The 16833-nt window shown below is 36.0% G+C and overlaps 1 protein-coding gene across 5 annotated transcripts in view; it reads left to right on the top strand.

Moving 5' to 3' along the window:
• The first annotated feature begins 2312 nt into the window (after positions 1 to 2312).
• CaMKII (Calcium/calmodulin-dependent protein kinase II) overlaps positions 2313 to 16833 on the top strand; it is a 159281-nt gene continuing 144760 nt past the window's right edge. For 2 of the 5 annotated variants that reach the window (XM_089242209.1, XM_089242195.1), the window contains exons 1-3: positions 2358 to 2508; positions 8654 to 8748; positions 11984 to 12043. In XM_089242209.1, coding sequence (XP_089098335.1) covers positions 2444 to 2508; positions 8654 to 8748; positions 11984 to 12043 — 220 coding nt within the window. In that variant the 5' untranslated portion in view covers positions 2358 to 2443. Of the gene's footprint in view, positions 2509 to 8653; positions 8749 to 11983; positions 12044 to 16833 lie in introns of all 5 variants that reach the window. The other 3 variants (XM_089242202.1, XM_089242207.1, XM_089242216.1) reach the window with 2 other exon arrangements.

Here is a 16833-nt window from a genome sequence, read left to right as displayed (position 1 = left end):
GGTTTCGCTGTAATTACGAACCGAAAGAGGAACCTGGAAAGCAAGTGGATATTAATTAAGTATCATTAAAGTCCACGTGAACCAAATAATTCGGTTCAGTTTCGATTTTGTCCCGTTTTTATAGCGATATATGGGATGAGTAAATATTATTTATCCTCTCTCTCTCTCACAAGGGAGTAGCGGGGGGGGGGGGGACTTGGGGGTCTGCCCCCCCCCCCGAAATGTGAGAAAATGACCGAAAAAAGGGAAAAAGATGGTGAAATCTGTTGCTCTATCACTTCGGTCCCCCGGAAATGAGTGCCCCCCCCCGAACGAAATTTCTTTCTACCCCTGCTCTCTCACACGTGCTCCACATATACGTAAAACACACTCTTGGTGTATCTAGGTCACTCTCATGTTCTCACACTTCATAGCTCGCTCTTTTGGTCACACACTCTATGGGTCACTGTCACAGAGTAATAATACTATAGAGTGCGCGCGAGGGGTTACAATGTGAAGCAAAGATCCGGAGTCACGTGACTCCAGTCGAAAGGCTGGTCAGGGAATCTCGCTGGCAATGCTTTCCTTATGGCTACTCGTATGACGATCTACACGCGCTGTCTTATTTTTGATTAGAATGGCCAACACTTGCGCAGCTTTCGGATGTTCTGAGCGGTTTAGGAAAGGGGGACCAGTATCCTTTCACAAGGGAATACTTTTTTGCTTATTCCCCTTCTTATAAATTAAAAATTGGAATATTAAATTGACGATGCAATGGATTTCTGACGTAATCTCAGTTTTTAACGACTCCATTTTGGATTTAATTCAATTAAAGTTCCAAGTTTTGGTAAAATTCAAATGTCATGAATCATTATTAAATGTTTTAATAGAATTTTTGGCAATAAATGATTGAAATTGTGAGTTTTATGAAGTTTTAACTGAAATATACGTCTCCGCAAGATTTGGCGAGATTTGGCGAGCTAGTGAGTTCATTCGACTTTTGCTCAACTTGGAAGAAAATATGCTTTTCAGGAGGAGAAATTTATGAAAAATATTCTGGCCCCAGACCAGACTTTCATGGGCCCCTTTATAGTGAATTTATATCGTGATAGAAACAGAAAATTATGAGAATATATATATAGCCCCAGACCAGACTTTCATGGGCCCCTTTATAGTGAATTTATATCGTGATAGAAACAGAAAATTATGAGAATCGTCCCGGATCACAGAGCTGTACCCCAGAACCACCCTAGTCGGGGACCACGATTGCAGCCATGGGCGCCTCCCATGGGCGGAGATAGACTTGGAAGTCTGGGGGGGGTTCATGATCATTATTGCTGGAGGGGGCACGATGATGTTGATGTCACTTCATCTATACATATATGCGTTAGATCAGTCGGCTTCACCTTTGATGCTGGGGCGATCCCATGATGCCTCCTTCCGCAGCATCAAGGGCTGAGTGGCCTGAACTGTATATGAACAGTATATGAATACTGTATATGTCAAGTCTATTTCCGCCAGGATTTTCTCCGGATCTAGAGCAATTTGTCGCGTGCGTTCCTGAATTTTCCGAGCCAAATGAGTTTTTCCCCGTATAATTCGGCACCTCGGATAGCTCCTGGCCCCCTTCCCCCCCCCCCGGATCTACACCTGCCCAAAGGTCGATCCAACAGACGCCCTTCGCGCCCGGGTGGCGCCTTGGTAAGATGCTCATCTTCCACTGTGAAGGTAACCATCTCAAGTTCCATGGGTTAGAATCCGTGCGTAGAGCGTTAGAAGCAAGTTCTTTGCCTGCTGCGGCGACCACCGATGGATGGACCCTTCATTTCCCTCCCATCTCCTCTGGTTGGGGATTACCGTATGGGTATAGTGATATATATCACCGGAGTTGGTGTATGGCGAAGTAGCGTACGCCCTCTGTCTAGTACATAGTCCGCAAACTTTTTGTTCCATCGCCCCCTTCATTTTTTCCTCTCATCGCCCCCCCCCCCCAACTCAAGTAAACCCAAAGGATCCAATGTTAAATCAGTAGGTTTCATCGCCCCCTTGGACCATTCCATCACCCACCAGGGGGCGATATTGGCCACTTTGGGAAAAACACTGGTCTAGTATAACAACAATTTTTTTTTTTTCTTTTCAAACTAAAAATAAACATGGCATATGAAAATTTGATATTTATTTTTATTCAATTTATTGCGGAAAAATTATCTTTCCCATACCGTTATTTCCAATTTTGAAAATTAATTAATAAAACACTATACCATATACTGTACTTATATATATGTATACACACCACACATTATTATAGCTTCCTCCTCTGTACTCTGGTGTCAAACGGAGAAAACAACAACCGCGCACACAGTTCTCGCGATCTCGCGAAAGGGGCGAGAATCCGAGAGAACGGTAGAAAAGACCTGGGTTCTCTCTCTCTCTCTCTCATCTCCCTCATCCAAGTAAAATCAATATGGCCATCCCTGTACCATGTACCAGATTTAGCGATAATTACGAATTGAAAGAGGAACTTGGAAAGTAAGTGGATGTTATAGACGTTTAATTAAAAGTCCACATGAACCGAACAATTCGGTTCCTTTTCGATTCGGTCCCGTTTTTGCTGCGATACGGGATGCGTAAATTTTATTTATCCTCTCTCTCTCTCTCATGCTCCACATACACGTAAAACGCGCTCTCACTCACTCACTCTCTTCTCCCTTACGTTTATTACCGATTTAGGCCTATATTCGTATTAAAAACAAATATATTCTACACATAATAATCTCCTAATTATTTATAATCATTAAAATTATAACCATATACATCATACATTGTTATCATTATGAATTTCGCGTGATCAATGTTGATCCAATGGTGAGAGGAAGGGGAAAAAAAAATCGTTATGGTTATATAGAAGGGGGAAAAAAAAAACTTGAAAGAATCGCCGGTAGGTGATCATTAAAATTGTTTATTAGGGGACTTTTTGTGTCTCAAAATGATGATGAAATGATTTAGGAGACATAATGTATGTCTTAGATGTCATTATGGATGATGTCTTAGGCTTAATGGTGGATGTAAACAAAGTATATTTAATAGGTGATTGATCTCCAGTGGATCTATATATGCATTTGGGAATTATTAATTATAATGAATATAGAACATTGAATCGTGCTGAATTTATGATTCGCTTTTCATTGTATTCGTTTGTTTTGATGAATTCTTTTTTTTTTGTCTGAAAGCTGCTTGAAATTGAAAAAAATAAAATTACAAGTTTCGGAATAAATCTGTTAAATTTAGTAGCGCGTGAAATACTCGCAGGGTAGCTGAACTAATCGTGATGATTTGGTGATTTTTCTTCAACTGAAATCCATTCTCGTTAACAGAGATTTTACTTGAAGATCCCGCTTGTAACTCACCCCTTTTAGAACGTTTTCCAGCTTGCTTAGAGTCATTTTCTTGGTCCCAACTCTTACTTATATGCGTTCTCAAGATATCCCCGTTTAAAGCCTTTTTCTGCTTACAATGCTGTTCCCCCCCCCCCCCCCACAATGGCTGTTGAAGGAAAAAAAACTTGCTGACCCCTCACAGCAACTACAGTAGAGCATTGATTATCTGAATACCGATCAACCGAAACATTGGTTATCCGGAAGCGCTTCAGTCTGCAAATTCAAATTTGCTTGCCGCTAGAGACGTTTCACTAGTGCTTGCCCCCGAAATGACACAAATGATATTTTCCCCAAAGTGATGTAAAATATATACAGTTCTGCATTTAATATTACTGTTTCTGTGTTTCATGTTACTCCTATGACACTGGCACAATTTTTTTCCAGTAAATGATTGGTTATCTGAAAAATCAGTTATCCGAACACCCCCAGTCCCCAATTGTTTCTGATAATCGATGCTCTACTGTATAATCACAAACAATCGTTCTCGTAAAAAAGCTGCTGTTTTTAATGATTAAAAGATACAACACACACTACAAAAATGTAATCATTTTCAACTTATTTCCAAGTCAACAAGACAATAAAATTATTTCACTTGCAATTGTGTGTGTTTTAAATCATAGCTGTTGGTCCCAAAGCAGAATGTTTAGCACTATTCTGCGACGAGCCCTCCTGACTGGAAATGTTCTGCGGTAAAAATCCCCATACATGTAACAGTGGTTTTTTGTACTTTTTCTTCCAGATTGTTCTGCAGTAGTGCTAATTGTTCTGCGATGTACGTCACCGATTTTGGCACATTCTGCTTTGGAGGCTGTTGGCAGCTTATATCCAGGCCGTGCCTTTAGTGTCAGGGCAGTTAGGGAGGACTTCTAGCTTTAAAAAATAGACAAACAAGGTGAAATATATATATACGGTCGACGCTCATTATAAGGACCCCACGTTATAGCATGATTGATAAGATGAGCCCCAATAATGCCTATTAGTATTAATACATTCAAGTATTGTGTCAGCATCGAGAGGGGGGGAGGGGGTTTCAGATTTGCTGACTTTTGATGACAAGGGGGAGGGGGGTTTGAAGGTTGCTTACGTCATCAACCACCTTTTTTGAAGATATGAAATATTCCAAGCTGCTGACAAGGGGGGAGGGGGTCAAAAATTGCTAAAAATCTGCTTATGTAATTCTTAAATGGCCCCTTATGTTTTCCTTTTGATGTAACAACCCTCCCAATATAACACCCCTTTTTGGTGGAACAAGGGGGAGGGTCTTTATATTGAGCGTCTATTGTACATATATTGAGTGTATGTTCTTTGCCTATCCCCCTTGAAAAAGTTGAAATGATATCCTGCTTATATCATCAAAATTTAGCCAAATCACAAGTATTTATCACAGTGGTTCTTGAAGTGTGTGTGTGTGTGTGGATGTTAGAACTCATGGGGGGCGTCGCCTGCAGACTACTGTGCAGAGCAGAAAATACTGATGTACGTTAAGAACATTGGCGTATGCAAGGGGGACACCTCCCCCCAAGCTGAGATTATAATGTTATTTTACAGGAAAAAACTTAAACCCCCCCTCCCCCTTGACAGGGAAAAAAAATTGAACCCCCCCCCCCTCCTGAGAAAATTCTGCGTGCGCCTATGACCAGACTTCACATAACTGCTACTGCCTTTAGCGCATTGTAGGTATACCTGTATGGCCATTAGGGTAAGGGAAATACTTATATTTTGAGCATGTTCTGTAAGCCCTGCATGTGTGACTATTAGGCAAGGAAGCAAGGGTAAATGATGATGGATGGTCCATCATGAAGGTCCTGTGAGCAGATTCTTTGAAATGAAGAAAACATCGAGGGAGAGCTGAAAGTTGCCAGTTGCCTCATGTATATGTATATCAGACTCAAGCTTTTATGCAGGAGTGGGAATAGTGCACTGCATTGTATTTTCATTAATTGCTTGGGAGAAGACTTGACAAAGTTTTTTTTTTAAATACATTAATTACTGGGGTTTTTGGTCGACCAGTTTTTCTATTTGGCCCACCAGTGAAAAGAAGAACTGTTTATGGGCCAGGTCTGTAACTAGGCTGGGGTAATCGGGGCACTGTCTTTGGGCCCCAAGCAGAATGTCCCTCACAAAAGTTTACATTTGTTTTGCCCAATAATAAACCTTTCAAGAGGGAATCCATGGAAAAATCTGTCCCGGGACCCCAAGAAGGCACACTACAACCCAGTCATGGGCTATAACCTTTTCTGTTTTCCGTCAATGATTATAAATCTTGCAACAAGGGTGAATTCCCTTTCTTCACAGTGGGTCCACCCACCTATTTGAATTTTCTATAAGATGGCTTGACTCAGCCCCCCCTTGTAAAATTTATTTGGGTGGCCTCAAACAGCCCCTGCCCCCAGGTTCTGACTCCTATGTATGCCTGTGAGTGAGTTATATGTCTAAGGGTACTGCATGTTGGTGAATTGTCATTTTCAAATGTACCACTGGCCTCAGGACCAGGGTAATGAAAGAGGTGTGAGTAAATGGTAGATAGGCCCTCCCTCACCGAAGCAGAATGTTTTGCATTGTTCAGCCCAAAAGGAGTGCCCTCAACTAACTAGAAATGTTCTGTGGTAAAAATTCCCACAATAATTTTTTTTTTTAAATTCTTTGCATTGTTCTGTAGCAGCATTGATTATTCTGTGACATACTTCACAGTTTTCAGCATATTCTGCTTTGGGGAATAGGGCAAGATTTGGGCCAAAGGTTTTAGAATCACTGTACAATTCTGCTTGTTTCCTTACATTGATAAGTTTGTAGTTCTCCACACAGTGACAATTGCCAGTTCTGATTATGTTACTGTCATTCTTCTTATACTGGAAGAGCATATCGAACAAATTGTCCTTCGTTGTATACACTGACCCAAAAAAGTATGGCTGAAACCATTATTTAGTAGTTAGGCTAGGGTGGGTTTAGTTTTCAAAGTTGTATAAACCGTCTTGCTACCTGCTGGAACACCTAAATTCACGTGAATTATTCCTTTTAAAGTGTCATTTTATTCTATGCTTATTCAATCAAAGTTGTTACACTGTTCAAATTGACTTCTCATCTAATTTTCAGAAGTACAGTTAAACCTAACTGCAACAGTAGGCTACTCAATGTAATGATAAATCTCTCTACAGAGATTTTTTATTAACCCTGCAGTGCTCACATGGTGTCCCAGAGATGCTACGTGTTAATATGCAGAGTAACATATCAAGATTTTACACTCTCTGTATTAAAAACTTCCTAGATACAAGCTTTTACTTTTCCTTGATCATATTCCCAGTGCTACACATTCTACAGCTGACTTTACGGGAATAATGTACATAGCATATAGCAATCCATTTTCTTCTAACTCTGTGACAAGATTAGGATCACCTCTATTGATTTTGGTCATCTCTTACTGCAGAATTCATGTTATACTAAAATCCTAAACCAGGGAATTCATGGTTATCTATCTAAACGATATTGTGCACAATTGTTATATTTAAATCTTAGATATAATAAATTTACTTTTTTTTTTAATTAAAAACTTGCATTTGTAAAAAAATAGTTTGCAGCATCATCTAAAGATAAAGCCACTAACAATGGCTTTCACAAATGAAATTTGCTTGTGACGAGTGTATGTGAACAAGATATTAAGATGCTGAAAGTGGTATAAGAACGGGGGTCCATGGATCCCCTTGGGAGCAGTGCTGTCTTAACGCATGGTACCCACATGGCTAGGGAGCCTTGTCATAATGAGATTTGGTGCCATAATTTTTGTGAGAATGCATTGAAATTCACAAGTACATCTAGATAATTAGGGGTGTCAGAATATTATTTTGCCCAGGGGACCATGTGTTGTTGAAACAGCCCTGCTTGGGGAGTCCTTGAGCTTGAATCTTAACTAAGAAAATAATATATTGTTTTTACATTATTTTGTGCTGAATATTATTCTGTAGAAAGGTCTGTGGTTTTCATCTTACGAGCAATTTATGGGGTTTATGGCCTTTGTCTTGACACAATGGGTCCGTGGGATACAAAAGTTTGAAAACCCTCCATTAAAAGTTTAAGTTATGTGGGGGGGGGGGTCTATTTTAGTATATCTACACCTTTTCATGTAATGCAACATATCTGTGATTACATCAGTGCCAGGTTGCTCAAAGCCCTATCCACACTTTCTAATGTATTAACACAAACTGTATGTGACTATTCCAGGAATTTTACCCTTTTATATTGAGATCTTGTGTTTTTCAAATTGGTTTTGAGAAATTGTTCTGGAATTTCATGTCAACTATAAGCTGTTTACTATAATCTGTTAAACAAGTAATTGGCAAACTTTTTGTGGAACAGGCCAAAAAAGAAAAGGTTTTGGGTGGGCCGGACATATTCTGACAATAATTCATAATTGGAACTTTCATGCTTAGAAGTTAAGTGGTGAGATGTATTGTATTCTTTGAAGACTGGTAGGTTTTCATTGCAAACAGAAGCGACAGAATAGTTTACCCTGTATAGCTGTGAAAAATAAAAATGAGTATATTTTAATAACTTTATGCATATTTATTAGAATGTGTTCCATTCTTTGCATATGCAAAAATTTTTAAATCAATTTCTATTTATATTCTGGACACTATATTTCCAGTATGTAAAAAATAAACACCCCCCCCCCTTCTTAAATGAGTTTTTTAACACTGAAATTAAAATTTTTTTAAATATTTGGCCGGATAGAACCTCCAAGTGGGTCAGACCACCACATCTGTCTCACAGGCCATGGCTTGCCCATCACTAGGTTGAACTGTGACCCACCAAATCAGTTTTGTAACTATGATAGAGTTTTCGAGAGTTGCAGTCAAACCTAGTTGTCCTGAGCTATGGCAGCTGTGAGAAAGAAAGATGAAAAGATGATTGTGTGTTAAAATAGACTTTCTTACTGATAAACCAATATTTAAACTTCATTCTTTTTTATTCAACAAAGAACTGTCTTTTTTTTTCGAGAAGATAAGCGTAAAATAATATCTTAAGCTTAATATATGAGAAAATACTTTTCGTTTTGCCTATGTGTGAAACGTACAAGTTTACGAGGTATCGAGAGAAGTTATACTGTCTTTGTTTCTGGCATGAATTTTTCCTTCTCTTTGTATCCTTTTTTTCTCCATTTTGTAATTTCTTTATCGATTTAAATGCTTGATGGTTTTGTGTAATAATTAACTTTACACCTTGAAATTTTTTTTTATCCACAGGGGAGCTTTCTCTATTGTAAGAAGATGTGTTCAAAAACAAACTGGGCTAGAGTTTGCCGCAAAAATTATCAATACAAAAAAGTTATCAGCGAGGGGTAAGTTCCACTTATTCTGTAATTTTATATTTAAAAATTATTATTTGTAGTGCTGTTGATCCTATGTAAATTCATCCAATATTTTATCCATTATGAAATTTGGACAAAGATTTATTTGGTTTTCAGTAAATACCAAATAAAAAAATCGTAAATACAGTTAAACTACTGTATAACAATACTCAAGGGATTAGCAAAATATTGTTACATATAAGTGTAAATATTTTAATGCAGCAAAAAAATTCATACTAGAGAGTATTATTGTTATTGCTAGTAATATATTGTTATGGCTAGTAATATATTGTTATGGCTATTATAGACTCCTTGCAGAACAATGCAAAACATTCTGAGGGTATTGTTATGTAGGATATTGTTATTCATAGAGGGTATTGTTATGTAGGATATTGTTATTCATAGAGGGTATTGTTATGTAGGATTTTCCCCTGTATATTATTCTATCACTAGATTGTTACATCTAGTTTAATTTTCATTTTGTACAATAAATTAACAGTTTTTTCCAAAACCTTTTTGGATTGTATTTCCAGTAATGACTATATCATTTCTAGCTAGGGTGTTATTAGCTTCTTTTTTTTATGGAAAGTTGTTCCTGTTCGTGTATAATGTATTTTGTAATCTACAAAACATTGTGTAGCCTACACGTCAATGTACTTTTTTCTTCATGTTTGATAATGCTGAGCATTAATTCATGCTTGGAAAAATCAAACCCCATACACTTGATTTCCCCTGTTTCTTAGAACAATGTTTTTCATTCACCACTTATCCGCAGACCTCTGATCAAACGCATAAAAAACCAAGGACCCCAAAACAGAAATATGCTGAAATCTACATGCATTGCAGAACAATCTGGAAGAATTTTGAGAAAAAAGTGTAGAAAACACTCACTATTATGGAAATTTTTACCGCAGAACATTTACATTCAGCCAAGGGCTCGTTGCAGAACAATGCAAAACATTCCGCTTTGGAGACAAAGGATATCTTTGGACAATACTGTAGCTGTTCACTGTACTTTTAATCTTAATTTTTGCTCTTTGTCCTGAAAGATCTTCCACATGCTTGTTAGCAATCTGGGTCCCCATGTAGCACTTTTTGGAAACCACCGCTTTCCCCCCCCCCCCCCAAAAGCAGAATATACTACTACTTTACCATATACAGCATAGTTTCCCAAACTTTTTGTTCTATCGCCCTCTTCAACATTTTTATTCTCAACACCCACCAGCTCAAGCCAACTATCATTTCACCGCCTCCCGGGAGAGGAGCAATATTGCCCACTTTGGGAAACACTGATGTACAGTAATCTCTTACTTATACATTTCTCTTGTGTATAAGACAATTTTCTACACTTCAGATCAAAGATAAAGTATAAGAATGCTATTCACTTATACATCTCTCTCTTATGTATCTTTTCCTGTTTCCTTGCACCAACACATAAGGGAGAGATCGCTGCATGCACCTTGTGAGCATTCCTCTAAGGAATTTCTAACGATTTGGTACATGTGTGCATGCATGGCCCTAACATATTTATGTTGTGAGAGTTATGCTTGTTTTTTGTTATGCCTTCCATATTCAGAAGTGAAAATGGCATGTACCTGAACTTTCATGTTATGTGAGTATCATGTTGTTGAAGGTCTGCCTGCTCTCTGTGGAGAGACTTTTTTAAACTGGGAACTGGCTCAAAATTGCACCTCAAAGTTGGAAAATTGTAGAAATCCAACTTCAGTTGGCCACGGCTATGTCAGCAAAGAACGAGGGTTGAGTCCAGCCCCTTGCCCACACAACCAGGCAATGGCAGCAGAATAAACCTGGCATTGTGATGTAGACTATATCATAGAACAATCTCATAAAGAATTTTAAGTAAAGTGTAGAAAACATTGTTATGAGAAATTTTCCCACACAACAATTTCCAGTCAGAAGAGGGCTCCTTGCAGAACAATGCACAACATTCTACTTTGGGGCTACTGTCCTAGAGTATAAGTGTCCGCCCAATTAATAAAAAACAATAAATCAAAATAAAGCTCATTCTGCACACCAGGCAGATATCAGTCACCAGGTTGCTGTGGCTACTGAAAAATTAGTATTGGTGCCTAAATTTGTTGATTACTTACTTGGGCAAAAGAAATATGCTTGGCTTCTGAAATATTTGGTTGTCGCCTAGAATTTTTCTTGACTTGTCAAACCTGGCTGTACACCAATGACTGAGTTTCTAGATATATATTAGCTGAGGGCTCATTGCAGAACAATGCAAAACATTCTGCTTTGGGGACTTTAAAGTAACATTGTTATATGGAAGATTATTGTTATGGGTCTAAGAATTTCACTATAGCAATAACTGTTGTTTATGAGCTTTTGATTGTTTCTTTTTTCCTTAATACATTCTCATATAAAAAAAAACCTTGGGGAGGTTTCAGTTTCTTCAAACAACCTTTCCTTCCACCGATTTACATTGAATGCTTGTGATTTCCTATCTGTAATCATTTAATTGCATTTTACAGGCAACACAATTTTCTGAAACATCAATGTCTGATACATATCAATACCAGCAAGGAAAGGGTCCCCCAAGTCCCAGTGTTACCAGCCCTATCTATGTATATATTTTTGTAAATGGAATGAAAAAGTTGTCATCTTTCTGTTGGTAAAAGATTTCACTGGAGCACTCAATACTTTTGATTCCCCAAATAATAACACTCTGAAATAATGGGAAAAAAAAGTAATCTTGTTTCTATAACCCAAACCAAAGTTTTTGTAAGCTTAAGCTATACAAAATATCAAAATTTTAATGCAATTAAAATATATCTTTAAATGAGACTTTTTAAACTTTCTTGTAATATTCTCTTTGAAATTAAAAACTTCTTATCACTATTATATGAACTAATTAGGACTATGGATTTTCACGCATGTTGTTCATTATCTCAGTTAATCAGTATTTATCAATAGATTTATATTTCTTAAAAATAAACCTGGAATTCTGACCAATATGTTCAGTAATGGTTATAAACATAAGTATATAGTATTATAATCTCAAAATCTGAACCTCTGCTATTCTCCATAAATTGAATGTTCCACTTATTATTTTTGTCAATCAATTGCCCTCTCTAGGCTATATGTTTTGAAATAACATGTTTATGATTTGAGTTGAGTATAAAGCTTCCCTATATTATATTTTTAGAATGAAAGAGTTTTATGTAGTTTTTTTTTATATAACTGTAATATTTATTTTCAGATTTTCAAAAGTTAGAACGAGAGGCAAGGATTTGTCGTAAATTAAATCACCAGAACATAGGTGAGTTTTTGTTGTTTCAATAATTAATTTTGTATCCATAGATATCCTGATTCCTGTTGCAGTTTGTTCATCTTTTTTAGAAACTAATTATGTCTTCTTTCAGATAAGTTATAGCATCATTTATACAATACAGTTTTTCAAGAATAGTTTTATTTTATGCATAAAAATGCATTATCCAGGTTTATGTTACTCAAAGAATGATGATTTATCAGATTAAATTGGCATTTTCATCATTAATTCCTCTTGCACTCACCGATTTCTTAAAAATGTAACTTTACGTAATTTATATCATAAATATTCATGATAGCAACTTAATTATATCTTGGGGTGTGTACGGTTATATCCTAGGATGCGTCATGTATATTACTTTGCTGCATACTTTCCATCTGCCTGATCCTTCGATTTTCTTTTCCTGCAAATTTCAACATATCGGAGGACTTTTTCTTTGAAATTTGTTTTTTTCCCTGATTCATTTCCTGATTTTCTCTTGTCTTTCCTTTAGAAATTAACCTTAAATTTCTATCAGCTTTCCTACCCATGATTTTTTTTTAAAGTCATGTTCCGGTTAGATTCTTTCCCTACTCAATGTTTATTATGTCTTTGAAATGGTTAATGTAAGAATTTTTTTGCTTAAATTCTATCATATTTTTATATTACATTATGAAAAGTAATATAGTCTAAAAAAATCATCATGTAGACCATTTACTTGCTAGTGTTAGAGATAACAGTGTTGAGTAGAAGTATAGTAAAACCTATTTATAAAGTTCACATCTATGTGAACCATTAAAATCTGTTCAAGATAGAGATGTCTGAGATATGGAGGTACAGTATATTGTAGATATATTTTGTGATGTGTGGCTGGTTCCAAACAAACTGGCCCAATATAGGGAGTTCAAGATACAAAGGTTTCCAAACTTTTAGATTTTATTGTATTTTGATGCGTGATTGTGTAAAAATCATGGATTTGCAATAAATTATTTAATAATCATGAACATTGGCACTCTGAACTCATGGAAATACTTTATTATCGTTCCCCAAGTCCAAGAATTGGGTTACTAAGGTAATGAAAGAAAGTGATTTATTCTTCATTATCAAGCTGAGCTGCTTCTGAAGTTTTTACATAGCGATGTGAGCATATTCTACATAAACAGTTTCATCTGATGGAGGAAAACTAACACCAAGAAATTCGAGTATCATTAATTATATGAATCTGGTAATGTGAAAACATACAACTCCATTGAAAGAAAGTTATTGTGATGAGTTTTAGAAACAAAGGATTTCCAAAATTGCTATCCTAAAAAAATACTGTTTTTATTTCCAACAAAGTTGAAATAATACTAGATTCTTTTTTAGTGATTTTTAATGAAATTATATGTAATATTATGCTTGAATTGTAAAAAAAGGTTTTTTTGACTTGAAGCATAATGGGATTTAAATGCTTCTTGATGGCATATTCATTCATATGATATGTGGTGGTCAAGATTTGTTTTTTAATGAATGTATGACCACACAAATCACCAGAAATGTTGCCATAAAAATTTCAACTCTTGCTCTAAACTATTTCTCATATTTCTTTTGTGGGTACTATTGGTATTTCTTGTTCAAACTACCCAATTCATCATATGAGTCAAAATCTACAGCTATTAGACTTTTGGTTATCATATTGGGTTTTAAATGAGTGGGAATCAGTTTATATGTTCATTTGCTGAATGACTTAAATTACAATTAAAATCAATCAATTAAAAAAATTGTGAGTAATATAATTGTAAATGTGGGATTAACTTGAATTTTTGGTATTTGCAAAAATATATCTGACTGAAATGATTTTTGAGTAATAAATTTTATCAGAACAGCTGATTACTTTTCATGCTGCTACTCCTTTTGTTTGGGAGTTTTGTTTATCTAATCACTGTCATCATAATTTGATACCTTCATGTTGAGTTACTCTGCAAGAACAGATAAGATGGTGGAAAATGGCCACAGATATGGAAAATTGGGTATAAATGCAGAGTAAAATAGTTGACCTTATGTTTCTTCAGTTTCTAATATTTATTTTGATTTTTAAGTAGACCAAATTATTAAGTGCATAGGAAAATTTATAAAAGCCAACATATTTATAATGGTTATATTTTTTAACAGTTTATTGCAAGAATTATTCTATTTTATTACAATAAAAAATATTGCTTATAAGTAAATAAGACAATATCTAATGATAACAAAATTATTTTCACCTTTTAAAACAAAATTCTATGTGAAAAATGAGAAGAAAGGGAACATGAATGAGAGAGAAAAACTGATAAAATTGCATTTATATATGGCATGGTTTTTTTCTGTTTGCTTAATAACAATAACTTCATTCAAAAATTGTAGCTTATGTACCTACAAAAAATTCCATTTAAGTGCATTGAAATGGCACAGTTTCCACTTGAAGTTTTGTCTTGCCAAGACTTTCCACAATAACTGAAGAGAGTATTTTGCTGAAAATCACTTGTCTTCATATTATCAAGATTTTTTTCAATATGATCATCTCGATTTTCCTTTTGCATCCTGCCTGTTTAATCATCAGGTCTATGCAATGCAGAAATTCTTTATAGCATTATAGCCGATCCCTCCTCCCCACTATAATGGTATTATAACACGCGGAGCGTGCGTAATTATTTATACCTGCCCCCCCCCCCCCCCCCGAAATCGGTCTTTTCTCATGAAATGAACTCTCGCAATAAAAATTTATTGTGTGTTTTCGTAATATTTCTTTCCATCGTGCCATCCCGAAAGTCTTCTTTTCTGACAGTTCCTCATAAGTTTGGGTCCTGGGCAAACATGACTTTTTGGCGCCCATATATATAGCTTTCTTTGAGGCGTACGTGGAATAGAGGGGCATGGAAGGTCCGTGCTTCCCCCCCCCCCCCTCCAAAAGACGATTAAAAATTGAAAATATTTGTAAATATTTCTGTAAAAAATTAAAATATTGAAAGAAAATGCCAATTTTTTTGGACCCCAAAAATTTATGGTCCCAGTACACGCATCGTTTGCCCTTTTAAGAAACAGGTCCTAGTTTCTGATTGAACTGTCTTTTTAACTAGAGTACGTATCTCGAAATATATATTTTCCAATGGCCATTCGACTACGATGAACACAGTATTTCTCCTGTATTTTAAAATAAAATGGAGCGTGTTATAGAAACTTTGCATTTAGTCCAGGTTTTTGATGCCGTTTCTCAACAGACAAAATCATCAGAGCGAATCCTTACTAGTAGATAGCTCTTTAAAGCTAATTGGTTTTCGAATTCCGTTTCATTCTGCTTACGAAATCGTATAATTTTTACGCCTGAAGAGAGCCTCAAAGAGACAGTTCTTTCGTGATTGTCAGGATTCGGCGCAGTTCAATGTTTGTCTTTCAATGTTAGATAGAATATAGCGAGATATTTTCCCTGTTCTACCATTTCACGCTATGGTCGACGACGAAGAATGGTGATTAAAGATTTTCGAATTCCTATTATCTTTCATGAAATTCGTACTATTGTTGTAGAACAGATTAGGAATTTTTTTTAACGGAGTTGAATTATTGCAACAATTTTTATAATCGACCTTTTCATGAGTAAGTTGAAATTTTTAGAAGTGAATAAAAAGTTTTGAGACGTTTTATTGAGACCTAAGGGTTTAGGTCTCTTTAAAAATATTTATTATTAAACATATTTTTATAATATATAACTCGTGAGTAATTGTAATTTATAAATTTTTGTCTGAGGGAACTGCTTCGATGTCTGAACAACTAGTGCACCCGCTGCGTTTGTTTTTTTTCAGTCGAGGGTTCGAATCCTGAGGAAACTCGCATATTTGTTTACTTTGAGTCAAACCCATTTTCCGTCGTATGCAAGGCTACACACATTCCAGGTCACCATGGCGACTGAAGAAAAACATCGGCACCGACAAACTTTTCTGTGTGTAATCACTAAATTAGAGTCTGAGTGCAACACAAAATTTTCGAGTCGTGTCTGCATTCCTACCAACATGGTAGAGGTTCTATAACATTATGTTGGACCGTTTTACTCCTACAAAAATTCCGCTTCGACCTAAGTTTTCGATTTGTTCGACCCTGATCTAAGTAAATTTTATGAGATCAGAGAAACATAAAACAATATTCGAATTTTTATGCTACTGGTGCGTGGTTTCACTTTGTTTTGAAAAACCTTTCAGTCGCTAAGAACGTTACGAAAGCGTTGTCGGTATATGAAACACTTTCGTTGAAGAAAAGCATAGTTTAAATTTTGTTTCTAAGTTGATTACCCCCGTGCCAAACGTACTCATCTATTATAGGTATCCATAGATACCGTAATTGGCTTTATCCGAGCGAGTTAATTTTTCATTTACCTCCTTCAACAGATTTCAGTATAGAAATCCGATTGGCTCTCAAAGCTTAATTCCAAAGGTTTCAAAATTTATAACGTGATTTAGTTTTCTTTCCTTTAAAAACTTCTGTGATAAAGCTTTTACAATAGTAGTTGGCTTTATAGCTCAGTGAGTAACTTTCCTTTGAGAGATGAAGAGAATCCACTTTCTCTCATTTAGTTTTTTTTTTTCCTTGGATCACTACGCCTCCGAATCTTTCAGAAGTAATAAAAAAAAAAGAATTCAGAACTAAGATTTTTGAAGCATGAGAGTTCGACGGCAGATGATTAATCCGTAATTCAATCATTGCCGCTTCAAAAAGTTTTCAGATGAAAACACAGAGCAGAAGCGCGCGATGATTGTAAGAGTTGGTGTTCGGATTTCGTAGTAATCGTTTTCTTC

The sequence above is a fragment of the Pholcus phalangioides genome, unplaced genomic scaffold (assembly GCF_987345545.1).
Source record: "Pholcus phalangioides strain wild (caught in Gottingen) unplaced genomic scaffold, Ppha-v1.0 ptg000003l_1, whole genome shotgun sequence".
NCBI lineage: Eukaryota > Metazoa > Arthropoda > Arachnida > Araneae > Pholcidae > Pholcus > Pholcus phalangioides.
This window is presented reverse-complemented; position numbering and strand designations above follow the sequence as displayed.